The sequence below is a fragment of the Protopterus annectens genome, chromosome 1.part1, assembly GCF_019279795.1.
Source record: "Protopterus annectens isolate FY-2018-M chromosome 1.part1, PAN1.0, whole genome shotgun sequence".
NCBI classification, from domain to species: Eukaryota; Metazoa; Chordata; order Ceratodontiformes; family Protopteridae; genus Protopterus; species Protopterus annectens.
The window spans coordinates 790102053-790119989 of NC_056726.1; the positions used below are offsets into that span (position 1 = coordinate 790102053).

At 40.0% G+C, this 17937-nt stretch overlaps 1 protein-coding gene across 2 annotated transcripts in view; it reads right to left on the reverse strand.

Moving 5' to 3' along the window:
• The window catches only part of EPG5 (ectopic P-granules autophagy protein 5 homolog), a 2535958-nt gene that overhangs the window by 1941494 nt on the left and 576527 nt on the right, over positions 1-17937 (reverse strand). For both annotated transcript variants that reach the window (XM_044078183.1, XR_006365599.1), the window contains exon 10: positions 5034-5195. In XM_044078183.1, the coding sequence (XP_043934118.1) occupies positions 5034-5195 (162 nt within the window). The remainder of the gene's footprint in view (positions 1-5033; positions 5196-17937) is intronic.

A 17937-nucleotide genomic window follows, 5' to 3' on the forward strand; every position in this document is an offset into this window, starting at 1 on the left:
TGGCCATAGGAGGCCTGGCAGCTCCATGTGCAGGAGTGACCTTGTCTACAGCAATGGTCTCGGGCATTTCCTCGGTTTCGGTATCCGGAGGAAAGTCTATAACTGGCGTCGGAGTAATGTCTGGAATCGGAGTCGTCGGTAATGCGGTGTCTTTGGTTCGGAGCGGTGGAGAGACCGTCTCAGAGGGAACCGGAGCACTCGCGCTAGGTTTTGGCGTGGAGTCGGTGGTAGACGCGGGCCGAGGATGTCGGTCCCGGTCTTTTCGCTTTTTGGGAGTTTGCGATGTCGGAAGATCCGACGGCATGGTGTAGGCAAATTTATCGCTGAAAAAGTCTTCAGCGAACTCCGCCCGGCGCCTGAGAGTGCGCTTGTTGAAGCGAGCACAGGCTACACAGGCCGAGACGTCGTGGTTTGGGCCCAGGCAAGGGAGGCAGTAAGAGTGGAAATCCGTATGAGGTATTTGTTTACCACAAAAAAGACAATTGTTAACTTTTTCAGTAATTTCTGACATCGGCTGAGGCAAGAAAAGGTCCCCAATGGGGTACTTAGCTTTTTTGATGACTTCGGTATCGTAGAATACAGGAGCTGACCGACCGGCACTTGCGAACTGCTTCTGCTTCGGGCACCGCACGGCAAGAAAGACTGAAGAAAATGGCGTCGGCTGATGCTTATGTACTCCAGCCGCTCTGACGTCGGAGAGAAATGCGACATCAGCCGACGCCGGACCCAGACTTTGGAATCCGGCCGACCGAGGGCTGCCTGAGGCAGGACAACCCACATGTTATGACTGCAGTTGCATTCTTGAAGGACATCGGAGGTATCTTCTGCAATTTTGTCTGATAGGGACATGCAGGTATGCCTCCTTGAGGTCCAACGTTACTAGCCAAGCTTTCTTGCCCAACATGGGAAGAAGCTGCTGTAGTGTTAGCATCTTGAATTTGGGTACTTGCAAGAAGGTGTTTAGAATTGAAAGGTCCAGAATGGGTCTCCAAGCATTGTCCTTTCTGGGGACTAGAAAGAGCCTTGAGTAAAATCCTTGGCCTTGTTCCTGTGTAGGTACCAGTTGAATGGCTATCATGTCCATGAGAGCTGTAATTTGTTTTTGTGCCTCTGCCCATTGATTTTTTGGCAAGTTTGGCATTCCTTTTATCCTTGGCAAGGTGTGGAAATGGAATCTGTATCCTTGTGAGATAATGTCTAGGACCCACTTGTCCTTTGTGATGATGCGCCAGTTGTCTATAAAAAATGCTAATTTTCCTCCCAAGGGAGCTGCCAAGAGATTTTTGCTTGGCAGCTTGAGGTTGAAGTCATTGTGTTTGTCTTCTAGTAGTTTGGGACCTGTCTTCTCCTCCCTTCTGTGTTGCAGTGCCCCATTGTCGAGGTTTGTAAGGGATTTGTGCTTGTCCTCTGCCCCTTGGGCGTCTGTATTTACCCCTCTGTGGTCTGTCAGAAGCTGGAAAGGACCAATTTTTTGCTGGCCAATTTCTGCTGAAGCGTGGGGGTTGTACCTGTAAGAAATCTTTGACCGTCTGCATAGATTTTGCCTTATCCTCCATTTTCTTTAAAACCTCTTCTGCTTTAACCCCAAATAAGACATCCTGCTGTAAGGGTGCATCTAGTAACTTTGTTTTAACATGATCAGGCAGAGTTTGTTCCTTTAACCAAGCATGCCTATGTATAATAGACCCAGTAACAGCTGCTCTATAGGAAGCTTCCAAGGAATCAAATCCACATTGTAAAGTATGTTTGCCCACCTGTTCAGCTGCATGCAACAGATCCTGCATTTCTTTGAATTCAGACTGTTGAGGGTGCGTGCTCATCTTTTGTTTTATTTGAGACATTAGGAAATGCTGATATTTCAGCATGTGAAATTGACAATTTAGTGCTCACATAGCTAGAGTAGCTGAGGTGTAAACTTCTTTCCCCACCTGTCTAGTGCTCTGGAGTCCCTTTCAGAGGGTACATGATTTTTAGCCACAGAAGCCTTAGCCCCCTTGGGACCCTGGGAGATAGTCTCTGGGTCAGCAACAGGGCTTTTGTAAAGGAATTTGTGTGAGTCAGGCACTCTATAATATCTATCTGGTTTGGTTGGAGCAGGAGGCAGAGAATATGGATTTAGACTAGATTCTAAGTAAACATCATCCACAATGTCTAAAACTGGAGGGATAGTGGTCTGTACTGGGGGAGTAAAAGAAACTCTTGGAGTGTTTTCTTTGAGTCGGAGTAGTCCTGACCTTCCCAGTGGAAATGTTCCCTCATGGTATGTAAGGTTTCCTCAAAGGAATAATCTTCAGGGGGAGAAGCTGAGGGAATGGAATCTTCAGCATCAGAATCTTCATAAGGGGGAAAGGAGTAATCCTGTTCCTCAGAGGAGCCTGAGGAAATAGACACTTGATCAGAGGAGGCATAATCCTCCTCTTGTCTAGGCCTTTTGTCTGGGGGGGGGTTGGGAACCCCTGATTAAAGAAATCAAATCTTCAGCCATTTTAAGCATCTGTTTCTTAGGCATGGGGCCTTGAACTGGAGACTGATGTGCAGTCTTTTTTGGTTTTAGAGGAGTCTTAAGCTTAGCATAAGATTTTATGGTCAGAGTAGTCGGTCTGAAGACACCTTCTGTAACCGAAGGTGTTTCCGTAGCACCGGCTTCTCCTTCTGCAATGTTGTCAGTAGGGCCTAAAGAAAATGCCTGCGTCGGCCTAGAACTCTCTGCTTGAGAATCCGAAGCGGTCTGGGGTTCCAATTCTGTGGTTGTTAGGGGCTGCGTAGGCGCCTCACTGAAAACCGGAGAACCGGCGACCAGCCCAGCCGAGGCCTCGGAGTCCGGCTTGGATCTAAGCTGCCTATCTTTATCTTTGCATTTTTTATGCACGCCAGTAGTCGGTTGCTCCGACGGCATAGTGTAATTAAATTTCCTACCGAAGTAGTGTCGTGCAAAATCAAAGCGTCGCTTTATAGTTCGCTTATTGAACCTAGCACAAAACCAACAACCAGTAACGTCGTGGTCTGGGCCTAGGCAAGGTATACAATAAGAATGAAAGTCCTTATGAGGTATTTGCTTCCTACAAGAAATGCAATTGTTAACTTTTTCTGACATCGGACTGAAGCAAGAAAAGGTTCCCCAATGGGGTACTTAGCTTTGAAGACTTCGGACTAAAATTCAATTAGAAAATCTCAGGTGTCGGCCGACCTGCACTTGCGAACTGCTGCTGCTTCGAGCACCACGCAGCAAGAAAGACTGAAGAAAATGGCGTTGGATGCCTCTTATATACCCCTGGCGCACTGACGTCAGGGAAGAAGCGAACGCAACTGACGCCGGACCAAGACTTTGGAATTCAGGCCGACTGCGGGACCGCCTGACGACAGGATAACCCAAGTGTGATGACTGCAGCAGGGTAACACGATGAACATGCTAGAGTTCTTCTGATGTGAAATAAGAAGAAACAGGGTGGAAGGGTATATATTTTGTGCAGAAGCTCATGCCAGGGAGATGTGAAGGAGTAATTCTGAATAGGCAAGGACATAGGAGGAAGGAGTGGGTAAAGGCAGGATATTGTGGGGACTAAATACTTCTGGAATCTCTAAAAGTACTTTTCACATACATAGTTGTGGACCATGGAAAGGACTAAAAGAATGGGTGGCAAAGACAGAATCCAAAGAGGCATTCAAAAAAATCAATAGATAGCTGGAAAAAGGGTAAGGTGAAGATAGTAAATAGAGTGGAGCTAGAATGTTGTGTCACTAAAAATGGCATACTAGACAGACCCATTGTCCTTCTGCCACAGCAAGAGGGTGGGTACTGACAAGGTGTAAACAGTCTAGTGACTCAATTGCCTTGTATCTGTTTTGATCAAGCAAATGTAATTTCAAACATGAGGGGTCAAGTGAGCTATCTGTTGGGCAGATGTGAGGTCATAGGGCACTAGTGACTACTGTTGCACCTGCAGAAGATGGCAGAGAGGCAAAAGAGTTCAAAACTAGACTTAGACATGGTATCAGGCCTTAGTTCTCTAAAACTCCAGTCCTGTAATTTGGAGGACAGGTTTTACCATGTGAAAGAACCAGCTAATGTCAGGGGCCTGACATGGGAGACAATAGCAGAAGCTCCTCATTTGGTGTCATCCAGCCCTGCTTTACCCAAGGAGGTGGGTTTAGGAATATATTGTGGAATGCATCTCATGAAAGTAGTAAGGAGCACAGCTCTCATGAGAAAGAAGACAGGTGCAATGTGGTCCCTCAATAGCTGAATTAGAGGTTTTAACTTGTGGAATATGAGGCAGCCTCACAAAGAGACTTACCTTCAAAATAGGGTGACTGATATCTGACCTCAAAATCCTGCTCCAACAATGGTCTAAGGCTGTGCAGGGGCCCTTCTAATGACCTATGCAAAGGACATTCTCAACCACTCTCATTACAAAAGAAGTAAGGTAGCTAAACATTCTTCATTCCTGTATCTTTGGCTAGTTAACCGTGGCACCTGCAGAAGCACTTCAAGTTGTGCTTCTCCCCCAAGCAATATAGCAATTTTGGTGCAGGCCTTAACTCATGATATGCAGGCCACATGGACAGCTTCATAGCTTAAGTTTTTAGATAACTACAGTCATTTTCATAACAAATATCAAGGACCAAGGTTCACACTATGAAAGTGGTAGAAAATAAAGTGGTTAGACCAGGTGCTTAGCAAACTATCCTAATGCAGCTCATGACACCATGAAGTGTACCAGCAGATGGCATTCACACCTCTAATGGCAGGAGCTTCTGAGAAAAAAAAAACAATAAATGAAGATAGCAGGAAAGCCTGTACCAATCATAGACCAAGAAGGATTTGTGATAAAAAAAAATCATGCTGAATTCAGTACACAAGACACAATTCTGAAACATTTGCATGATCAAAGCAGAATAAATAACTACCTATTCCAATACCAGAAGGTGAAAATACTGCCGAACTTCCAAAAAGTACCAGTTTCAGACATATTTTACTCTAGAAAATATTTGCTTATATTGTAAATACAGTAAAGCATACCAGTGTACATTACCTCTTTGCATTAAGCACATGCAGAACAGCTCTCAGAAAAAACTCATCAAATTCAATCTGAAGTTTCACCAAAGAGAAAGGCTGATGACGTAAATGTTTTTCTTGGTTGCTGTTGAAGCCGATATACTGGGCCCAGTGGGCACTAACATAGCAAATGGTCAACCTAGTGAAAAAATATGAGTAAACAATGTTATTTACATGAACAGATTAAACAATATAAACAATATATGAAGTCAGCATGTTCTTAATGGTGTTTTGTTATTTACATGCATACTTTACATAACAGTGATGGAAAACAGCAAAATACATGTATGTTACATACATAAAAAATAGACTGCCTTTAGAATCAATACCCTGGAGCACAAAGTCTTACTGTGGTGACTCAACATTTTAAGGCCATAAACGTCACCGCATAATAAAAATGGAGGGACTGTTGAGCAAAGAGCTGTTTCCATTTTTACAGCCTGGTAACATGGTTGACAAGCTTGAATGTCTCCAAAGAAAAGCCATACTAATCATGTATTTTATACAGTGGCAAGGTTAAATGCTATTTTTCAGAAAACTCTCAGACAGATAAAGTTCTATGATCCTACCCACACAGCAGGCTGTGTTTATCAATGCTCGGAAGCATTTAGAAATGCACAAAAATATGTATGTTAGGTATTCCATGTTTACTAACCATGATGGTTTGACTAAGAGCAGTCCTATTCAGCATAAGCCTGTATAAATGACTGAGACAATAAGACACCTGCATGCATTACAACAAACAAAGAATATGAAACAATGGTCACAGCATAATAGCAATAAGTAAAGAAACATTCATAATAGCTGTTAATGTGGTATCAAGACATGTGATGTCAAGGGATCAAAAATAACGTAAAAGGCAAACTTTGGATGTTGTAGCATTACAAAGCTAAATTAACAACAAATAGGCACAGGATGAGAATGATATACATTTACAAATTTAAGTCTGCAAATCTCCCAGAGGGACAACTTGGTGAGTAGAGTCTTACAGTGATTTAGAGATATGCTCTAGAGAGAAGAGGAATGATGGTCAGCAGGACTAAGACAGAATATATGTGTGTGAATGAGAGGGAGGATAGAGGAATGGTGAGGATGCAAGGAGTAGAGGTGGCGAAGGTGAATGAGTTTAAATACTTGGGATCAATAGTTCAGAGTAATGGTGAGTGTGGAAGAGAGGTGAAGAAGAGAGTACAGGCAGGATGAAGTGGGTGGAGAAAAGTGTCAGGAGTAATTTGTGACAGACGAGTACCAGTAAGAGTGAAAGGGAAGGTCTACAACAGGGTAGTGAGACCAGCTATGTTATATGGGTTGGAGACAGTGGCATTGACAAAAAGGCAGGAGTTAAAGCTATATGTGACAGAGTTAAAAATGTTAAGATTTGCACTGGGTGTGACGACGGTAGACAGGATTAGGAATAAGTACATTAGAGGGTCAGCCCAGGTTGGAAGGCTTGGAGACAAAGCCAGAGAGGCAAGATTATGTTGGTTTGGACATGTGCTGAGGAGGAATGCTGAGTATATTGGGGAAAAAGATGCTAAGGATAGAGCTGCCAGGTAAGAGGAAAAGAGGAAGGCCTAAGATAAGGCTTATGGATGTGGTGAGAGAGGACATGCAAGTTGTTGGTGTGACAGAGCAAGATGCAGAGGACAGGAAGAAATGGAAACAGATGAGCTGCTGTGGCGACCCCTAATGGGAACATCCAAACGAAGATGAGTCTTACAGTGATAAGGGTCTGAGTGCATGGGGATAGGGGCAGTAGAAGTTAAATTTTAAGGAGATATGTTAAGATTAAGCTAACTGACTCCACAGTTGCCAGAACCAGTTGTCATAGAAAGTGTGCAGAGCTTTTTTGATTACCACCAGGATCTGAAAAATAGGTAATGGGAGGTTGTTTCTTAGTTGTGAGGAGAAGACAGGAAAGGGAAGGGTGTGGTGCCTGTTACTGAACTTATGACAAGATGCTGACTTAATCAGTAGGTTGTTACAAGGGGTGTAACATGGGATGCACATTCGCTCACAGCTTCAGAATCCAGGGCTTACTACTGACTTCTGGTCACTGCCAGTGTGAAGTTTGCATATTTTACCCATGTCTATAATTCTCCTGGCTAATTCACTTTCCTCCCACCTATCCAAAACAAAAGAATTTACTGGCTACACTAAATTGTTCACATACAAAATTTACTTATCTTTACGGTACAGATTTTGGCTGAAAAAGTTTCATGGAAAGGCCAACTTATCTTACAAATAAATAAACAAGCAAGCAAATAAATGACTAAATAAATACTAGTTCAAACTAGATTTCATGGTCAGACATCTTTCGGACCAATGCAAAAATTTGCAGATTGTGATTACATGGCTCATGGAAAGATGGTGAATAAATTCTGGCTTGTCTATTTGCTCAAGAGGTAAGCTATGATGAGTTTTGGCTTTGTGAACTGTGGTAGATCTGGCCACTCTGTAGTAGGTCTTTTTCAGTTTTGCAAACAGTAGAATTTACAGCTGTAAGAATGGCGGGTAGTAACAGGGATCTGACAGTTGTGGGTAAGTTGAATCTGTCATGAGTGATTCACCATGGTAGAGATGTCCTAGTTCTGGATTAGTCTTGAGGGTGATGGATAGTGCCTCCATTGTACGCAAAGCTTTCTACATGGCCCACCTCATTAGGAAGGGTATCTCATCCAGGGACAACGAGGTCATAACATATCCCTGTATTCTTCCCTTATAAGACCCATTATTGAGTACAACGCTCCTTTCAGCATGTACCTCACAAAGCACATGCAGCAGATGGAGAGACCATAGAGGTTCCTCATCAGTAGAATCCATGATTTCAAACATCTACCCTACACAGATAGGCTAAAAGCCCTGTCTCTCTACTCAGTCTCATACAGACTCCTCAGAGGTGACCTCTGTCTGGCATACAAAGCAATCTCAGACCCCACCTTAATGCAAATGCTGCATATCAACAAAGTCAAGCTCCACTCGAGTAACTCGCACGTGCAACCTCAACCTGGTCTGTGACATATACAGGACTTGTTGGTGGACAGATTTGTGTCCCATAGACTCTCCCTTCTGTGGAATAGACTCTATCTACATGTCAAGCAGAGTACCTCATTATCCCTTTTTAATAACGACCTGGATAAATGATTGGGGAACATAAAATGCTGGACGGGGCATCAGGTGCTGACTTGTCACAGCATGGGCTAAATTCTTGTCTAGGCTTGTAAGGGCCTCAGGGCCTATAGCCTAGTAACTTCCTATGATCCTATGATATGAAATGAAGACTGAATCTGAAGACAAGTCTGCTAGGACAAAGAATAACTTTCTTGAAGTAATCACTTTAACCATTTCTGTTGAACTACTGTTCCACTGTTCATGGAAGACATCTGTATCCAAGTTAGGCCATCAAATTAAATGGAATGTTGTATAAGAAGTGCTTTTTTAAATTCATACAGACGGGAGTACCAAAATATTTGTTTGAAATGGCTGGAGACTTATTTAACACCAGAAAGCAGAAGATGGTGATGAAATCTGCACATTAAGTTAAACTAGCAGGTAACACTAAACAGCAGATGGCCAAAGACTGAACCTGGGTGAGTCCTGTGTAGTTTGGAAGACGAAGACAAACAGAATCACCCTATTTCACAGACTGACTTCTCACCGCTCAGTAGATATTAAACCAGAAGACTAAGTGATAGCTAAGGTAACAATTTTCTAAACACTGTAGCAGAAAGAAATGATTTACAATATCAAATGTTTAGGAAAAGTCTATAAATAGAGCAGAGAGTATGAAGCCTTGATTAATTCTGTTTTGGAAGTGTTTAGAGAACTGACTCACTACAGATTCAGTGCTGTGGTCTTGATGGAAGCCATGGTAGCATGAAAAAATGGTGCTACATTTGGCAAGCTCTAAATCAGTTGGAGATATTTAAATTATTCTAGAGTTTCAGATGAGGGATTAAGAAAATTTACAAGATACAAACTAAGATACAAACATGAGGGTTCACCCAATGAATGGGCGGAAAAGCTTTTTCCATAGCACAGATGTTGGAGGACCTCGATTAGCAGTTAATAAGAAATGAAATGGGGCACAATACTTGAGTGTTCTGAGGGAAGACTGCCTACTGAAGAAGTGATGATCGTGACAGACACTGGCCAAAGTTCCAAATGGCTGAAAGAGCGAGAGAAACAATAGTGATGATTAAAAGCTTAATGACTGCAATACCAATGAAGACTACTGCAATTAACTGTAGCAATCTTTGGGAGGCCCTGTGTGGTGAGACTGGGTTCAGTGGCCTTATCAGGTTTCAGCAGATTTGAGACAGATTACCAAAAATGTCTGGGGATACTTATTTCTCATTTCCCATGATCACACAAAAATAAGAAATCTAAGTTTGCTCTTACTCCACTTTTACCATTTAACTTTTTTAGCAGTATGAGTGTACCTTCATCTACCACTTAGACCTATATTTTGCTGTTGGCAATTTCAACAATAGGTTCCTCACTAAATAGCAAGGTCCCCATTAAAGACAATATACTAAAAGTCCAGCAGGTTTAATTATAGCACACAATTAATAAAAGTTCTAGTGAATGCTGACTGGTCCGAGTTTGGATGCAATACCTCTGTTATTAGTGAGTGTTAAGCAGAACCCACTCTGTGTGAGGCAGTATACGTGGTATGTCATGTACACAGATTTTTGAAATTGCTATGGCAACTGAAATTTATACACTTACCACAGTGTTAGATCTACATGGCCATGGTTCAAACTTCTCAAATACTGGGACTGAAATGCCAGTTTTCAGTCTGCCTAGCATAATAAAAATTTCCTAGACCTCAGATCCTCCCTTTTACTCATAATTCCCTGAGCATGAAGACTGGGAAACTGACTGGAGATAAATTATGATAGTTTAAGTATGACAGTTCAAGTATTCATTCATGCCTCCACCTCCCTAAGAGGTGGAAATAGGTCTACAGGAAGAAAGGCAGTACCTTAAAACAGCATGTGTCAGGACTACTGAACAGAGTTTGGCCTGTCCGTGTATAAGGTACATAAGGAAAATGTGTGGTATGATGCAGCAGTCCAGGATCTCCATGAAAGAAATACAGAGTGTAGCAAGAGTGGGAGATTGGACTGACCACCCAGCGTAGGAATGAATGGAGGTTGACTAACAAGGTAAGGAAGGAGTTGCAGAAAAGGGCATTGGAGGCACTCTACCAGCTACTGCAAAGAGACTCTGTAGTTGTCACAAAGACGCTACATCACATTGCAAGGCCAATACATCCAGATAACGAAAACTGACAGACACTTCATAAGGGCTGGCAAAAACAACAAGCTCACCATTCCACAGGACATCAAAGGGAGACTGAGGGAGTGCATACAGCAGCGTAACAATCACATTAACCCCACAGATGTTACACGTCACTGCCATTTTCCTCCATATATGTAGTAACTACTACAAGCTGAGCACAAATCACACTCTTGCAGCAGACAAATCACCAACACAGGACTTCTACAACTGCCAGGCTGGAGGAAGGTGGAGAGTCAAGCTAAGGAAGATGTACAATGAACATATAGAGCTTTTATTATAACAATTACAAAACATTCAAATACAACATGGTCTTCTTTCTACTACTCAATTACAAGAGCAGAGTCAACAGAAGACCCATCTTAGTGGCCTTATGAAAGGATACCTTGAAACACTGTCTCCCCAAAGCAGGACTGAGACCTGTTGATCATATCTAGTTTGTAATGCCTTGTGAAACTGCTCAGATAAGTCCATGTTACAGCTACACATTTATAATCTGTAGATGTATTCTTAATAAAGGTCTGTGAAGTAGTTACAGCCCTCATGGAACGAGCCTATTGTTTAACTGATAACACTGTGTTATATTTATCATTAGAAAATTTGATGCAATCAGTCAACAATCCAGATAAAGTGGATTTGATAACTTCCACTCCCAATCTGAAGCAAAAAATATAAGCAACTGTGAATCGTTTTCAAGTCCTTTGTTCTAAGTAGATACAAATGCAACTGCCTTTGCATATCCATACAATGCAATAAATACTGTCCAGTATTAGAATAGTTGGAAGAAATACCAGAAGCTTAATGGATTGACTAAGATTATCAACCTCCAGTATGAAGGTAAGATTAGCTCACAGGTATTGCTGATCAATACTCAAGGCTGAAGCTATGAAATACATCTTGCAGAAGTAATGGCAACAAAGAAAATAGTTTTTTGTATAATAATATCAGCTCTCTGCTCTACAGACTGGTTCAAAATGGGGTTGCATGAATTTCCCCTTGAACAAAATAAAGATTCCGTGGCATAACAGGCTCCTTAAGTGGAAGTCTGATGAGAAATGCTACTCAGGATCTTACAAATATGTTAGAGAAGCCAAGGTAGAATTCTGAATGCCCTGGTGGAAATTACAAAGAAGAGCCACATGGACATTGACAGAAGCATAGCTCAAACCAGAGTCAGAAATCTGTGCAGGTTAATAAAGACTGCAGGTACCAGAGTTTAAAAGGGATCCAACACTTTTCCAATGTCCAAACCTAAAATCATGCCCACCTGTTTCTGTACAATTTAATGGTATTGGACTTCCGGGAAGAAATAAGATAACACACTTGATCTTAACCAAAATGCAGAGAAGTGATGAATCCAGAATACCCTGTCAAGGTAAGCTGTATCCTCAGTCATTTTCAGAACTGAAGAAACTAAGTGTATAACATAAGGGCATGAAGGTGTGTGAGGCTTGCTGGGTGGGCGAGTTAAAAGGTTCCTGAATGGCCTCAGTTTGGCTTCATCAAATGATAAGCCACAGAAAGGGGAACAGGACTGGTCTTGGCCAACACATGGCTATTAGCATGACTTTGTTTCTGCTCCGTTTTGCTTTACGTACAAATCTTGGGAGGAAATTGAGGAAAAACATAACTGAGATCTGGAGGCCACTACTGAACTAAAGTGACCCTAGACTGCTATCTGGGAGAACCATGGTAAATAAGTCACTTCAATTGATGTTCACTGGGGAAGCAACAAGGTTGGTGTGAGGCTTCCCACAGAGGCAGAAAAAAAAGATTTTACTACTGTGCGGTTGAGGGGCCAATTGAGGCATTAGCAAGTATCTGCTAATCCTATCCACCAGAGATTTATTTGCTACATGAACATCAAAAGCTACCAAAAAAAAAAACAATCCACAGGCTTGACCCATTTCCATAACATCATCACCTCTCAATAAAGGGGGAAGGAATTAATCTTTTTTTCCTTGCTGATATACCACACCAGAACCATGTCATACTAATGAATGGCAATCACAGCTTGAGGAAGGGAATCCTGAAATGTCTGCAAAGTATGATGGACTACCCTCACCTCCAGGATGCTAGTGATCAGGCTGGCCTCATTTTCTGATTAAACAGTGCAGACCATTTCACTTTGATAAAGACCCCCATCCCAAGACTGATGTGCTCATGGTGACAGTGACTAAGAGGTTAGGAAACTGCAAGGGCTGCCCAGGGAGAGGATGGTGATATAAATACCACCACTCACCTCCACTGAAAAGAGGCCACTAACCTAGTGGGTCTAATCTAAGCAACAAAGAATGAATAAATTAATGATAAGCCACCATTCCAAGTGCCTCCAACATGCCTCAGAAATTCTGATATGATCCGACATCAACTCCACTCAGTCCACAACATCCACAGGATGAATCTCATGTGATGCCTTGTGAAGGAAATGAAAAATAGTCTGGTTGCCATATATCCTTGCTGGTACAAAAGTGGATTGATAAATCATGGTCAGTGTTTCCAACATAAGAAGACTTTCTTCTGGAAGAGACTGGCTTTACCGAAAAGGGTGTCCAGTGAGAATGCTACAAACCTGAAGGCCTAGTGAGGCTACAACTGAAACTTAAGGTTTACTGTTATCCCCATGGCATGCCCAGAAAAGTTTCACCTGGAATAAAAATTAGTATTTAACAAAAATATACCCAACTGTAAAAAAAAGTACAAACTGCTAGAAAATTAGTTATAAACAATCTCAAAGACAATCTCCTAAACCCTCCTCCATTTTTACCAAAGTTTATTGATGACAACATCTTCCTGCAACCAAAAATATACCAAAAGACACAAAATATGTAACAGCAGTAAATGATTCAGTCATTCAAAGCTCTTAAAATCTGTAACATTTTCAAAACTATGGGACTGCAAAATATTCGGCATTCATCTCTTCCCAAACTGGCAGCAGGTTGTCCCGATATGGCACCACAAACAATCTTGGGACACTGTAACACTCTGCTTTCCAGACCAAATGCAGAGTAATATCATCCCAGTATTTTCATTTCTAATGGTGATAACTATGGAATCATGAAACTATATTTGACAACTGAAAAATACCAAAACAAAATTTACATAGTTCACAGTCCAGACATGGCCATCCAATAGCAATAAAAATGACTCAGAAGTTGATACAAGAGGAACATCATATCAAATGAAATGAGGGTAACAAAAAAAAAAAAAATAGAAGCATAGCACACACGACAGTCTGGCTGCCACCAGCCATCAACTGTTGAATGATGAACAAAAAAAAAAAAATCTGATAAATCTGATTAATCTTGAAAGACGCAGAATACGTTTTCCAGGACTGTTCTTTCCTTGGAATGTTCTTCAGTATAAAAAAATTCTTTTTATTTTCTCTTTTTTTTTACTCTGATAATTTTTTATTTTAAACATACAGTGTATATAAAAAGTGTACACATCCCTGTTAAAATGCCAGATTTTTGTGATATAAAAAAATGAGACCACAATAAATCATTTCAATACTTTTCCCACCTTTAATGTGACTTATAACCAGTACAAATGAATTGAAAAACAAACAAATCTGTTAGGGGAAAATGAATAAAAAATGTACAGTACATTGGTTGCAGAAGTACACACCCTTAAACTAATACTTTGTTGTGTGCACACCCTTAAACTAATACTTTGAAGAAGCACCTTTTGATTTAATTACACCATTCAGTCTTCTTGGGTACACACCTGCCATCAATTAAGGAAACTCTGATTAACCTCAAATAAAGTTGAGCTGTTCTAGTAGGATTTTCCTGACATTTACTCAGTTGCCTGCTACTGCAAAAGCCATGGTTCGCAGAGAGCTTACAAAGCATCAAAGGGATCTCACTGTTGAAAGGTTATCAGTCAGGAGAAGGGTACAAAAAATGTCCACAGCATTGGATATACCATGGAATACAGTGAAGACAGTCATCAAAAAGTGGAGAAAATATGGGACAACAGTGATGTTGCAAAGAACTGGACGTCCCTCCAAAACTAATGAAAGGACAAGAGGAAAACTGGTCAGGGAGGCTGCCAAGAGACATACAGCAACAGTGAAGTAGCTGCAAGAATTTCTGGCAAGTACTGGTTGTGTACTACATGTGACAACAATCTCCCGTATTCTCCATATGTCTGGACTATGAGGTAGGGTTGCAAGACGGAAGCCTTTTCTTATACAAAAAAACATCCAGCCCTGTCTAAAATTTGCAAAACAATATATCAAGTCTCCCAAAAGCATGTGGGAAAATGTGTTATGGTCTGATGAGACCAAGGTTGAAGTTTTTGACCACAACTCCAAAAGGTACATTTGGCGCAAAAACAACACTTCAGATCACCAAAAGAACACCATCTCCATGGTGAAGCATGGTGGTGACAGTATCATGCTTTGGGGTTGCTTTTCTTCAGCTGGAACAGGGGCTTTAGTCAAGGTGGAGGGAATTATGAACAGTTCCAAATACCAGTCACTTTTGGCCCAAAACCTTCAGGTGTCTGCTAGAAAGATGAAGAGGAATTTCACCTTTCAACATGACAATGACCCCAAGCACATATCCAAATCAACAAAAGAATGGCTTCACCAGAAGAAAATTAAAGTTTTGGAATGGCCCAGCCACAGCACAGACCTAAATCCAATAGAAAAACTGTGGGGTGTCCTGAAGAGGGCTGTGCACAAGAGATGCCCTCACAATCTGACAGATATGGAACACTTCTGCAAGGAAGAAGTGGGCAAATATTGCAAAGTCAAGATGTACCATGCTGATATACGCCTACCCAAGAAGACTGAATGCTGTAATTAAATCAAAAGGAGCTTCAACAAAGTATTAGTTTAAGGGTGTGCACACTTATGCAACCAGCGTATTGTGCATTTTTTATTTTTTATATTTTTTCCCTAACAGATCTGTTTGTTTTTCACCTAAATTGTACAGGCTCTAAGTCACATTAAAGGTGGGAAAAGTTTTGAAATGATTTATTGTGGTCTCATTTTTTATATTACAAAAACCTGGCATTTTAACAGGGGTGTACACACTTTTTATATTCACTGTATAACATAGTGTATACTTGTTTTACATTTTAAATAAATTAGATAATTACATCCAGTATTTACATTTATCTTCACCACACAAGTCGCTGAATTAATACTGTTCACCACAAAAGAAAAAAGCCAGTATTTACCTTCCAAAGCAGTTTATTATGGTAGCACACTGCAATTAATAATGTCACAGTTCCACAGTACCAAAACCCACTGAGAAAACAGCAACAATAGTTCACAAACAGGCAGGTTGCAGTCTCCAAAAGAAAGCAGAAAATAAAGCAGCATCCAATGTACAGAAGCAATAGACAGCAGAAAACAGTAAAAAAACACCAACAGTTTTAAATCTCTCTAGAACCTCGGCTCTAAGCCTTTTCAGAGTACAGTGGAGCTGATCTGCTGTGGTGAACCCTAACCGGGAAAAAGCCGAAAGAAGTGGAACTGTGATATCATTAATTGCAGTGTGCTACCATAATAAACTGCTTTGGAAAGTAAATACTGGCTTTTTTTTCTTTCATGGTGAACAACATTTACATTTAGCCTGGCATAAGTAAACTTAAGATATCAACAAATGTGAAACATAGATGATATATTTCAGCATATGAATTATCAGGAAGAGACTGATTCTAATTGCAAAGTGTCAATGACAAAACTTTCCCCCAAGGGTTACTGACTAATGGCTTAGGATAAATTCTTAGCTCTTTGAGTTTAATCTCCATTAGTGCGGTCTTCTTCAGTAAACAGAGAACGTCCTCCATGGTATTTGGAGTTGTATTTCCTAGCTATTGCTAGCATTGTCCGTAATAAATACAGATTTGTTTTAGTCATATGAGGGCCTTCATTACATTCAATAAGATTAGAGCTTTAGTTAAAACAAATGATTCTGTATCTATATTCTTGCAGAAAATTATTAATATACTTTCAATATGTTTTAATATCAATACAGTCATAAAAAATATAAGACCAATCTGCTTTAGGTGTCCACTGACATCTCCTACCTAACCCATTTCTGGAAGGGTTGATGTTTGAAATTTTATCAGGTGTTAGAAAGGATCTATGTAGAAATTTCCAATTAAATATTCTCCAATATTGTGAGTAAGATGTTATCTTTAGTAATATATTGCCAATAAGTTGTTTTAGGAATTGTTTTATAAGTTATTTCTCTATATAAATATGAAATTACATTTTTCATATTAGCATTTTTATATACAATTCCAAATAGCCAATTTATAAATTTTGGAATACTCTTGAAAAATTATTCTACAAAGAGCCTAAGAGTATGTTAAAACACTCTGTAGTAACCAATCTTGAGATGTTAATCCATACATTGTCAATAAATATTGTGTATCCAAGACCTTTTGATCTCTGATGGACTGTTGCCAACATAATAAATTCTTGTGTTCTCAAGAAATAAAGCTCACCCTGTGTATCCTATCAGGAAAGTTCTTTGTGATGCTGAATGGAATTAATAGTGTAAACAAAAGCTTTATGTCCACATTCATATCAATAAACTTCTTGAAGTCATTAAAGAGATTGATTAGATTTAATTTAGTAGGTTTTACTATATTATATTGTAAACTTATACTCAATGAATACCATAATTTATTAACTTTATCTGTAGCTAAGAGATTTTTGACAAGGTATTTTCATTGGTTATTATGACCGAATGCATCAGTTTCTAGTTAGATGTATTGTTGGGATTTATCCAGTCTACAACAGTTTTGAATATGGAAGCCCTTATATAAGATTCAGTATCTGGAAAATTTAGTCCCCCTTGTTCCCATTGTCTAATGTGATGTGAGAATGCAATTCTATTTCTTTTAGGAAACCATAAAAATTTTAACATGATTGAAGTTATTTCCTTGAGAAATCGCCTCTCAAGTAATAATAAAACAGCTTTGGCTATATACCTTACTTTGAGGAGTAGAACCAGTTTTATCAATTGTAGTTTATCCTCTAAGATTATAAATATATTACTCCACCTATTCACCAATGTTTTAAGCCAATCATCTTATTATAATTAATGTTTAATATATCTTTCATATCCTTACAAAAATGAAAATAGTTAAAGGTGTAAAGTTGTTTGCCAATAATGAGTTTTTTATTTACTTGTATTTCCTTTTTTTGTTCAATAACAAGAATTTTGATTTATTAAAATGAAGACCTGAGTTCTTGTAGAATTTGCCTATTAACATAGCTACTTCATCTAATACTTATTTTAAGTTAGGTAGGGTGAGAAGCATATCACCACCAAACACCATTATTTTAGAGCTGTATTGGTCATATATATCTATACCTTTTATCTTTGGTTTGATGCATATTAGGAGAGCAAGTATCTCTGTGGCTAATGCAAATAAAATTGGTGGCATGGGACAAACCTGTTTAGTGCCTCTAGTAATCTGAATAGCTTCGGAAGTAAAAGTAATCTGAATAGCTTCGGAAGTAAAAGATCCTATTCTAATGTATGCTAAATTATTTTCGTACATACTGTTTATAAGTGTAATAAAAGAGAGGGGAAAGTCAAACATAT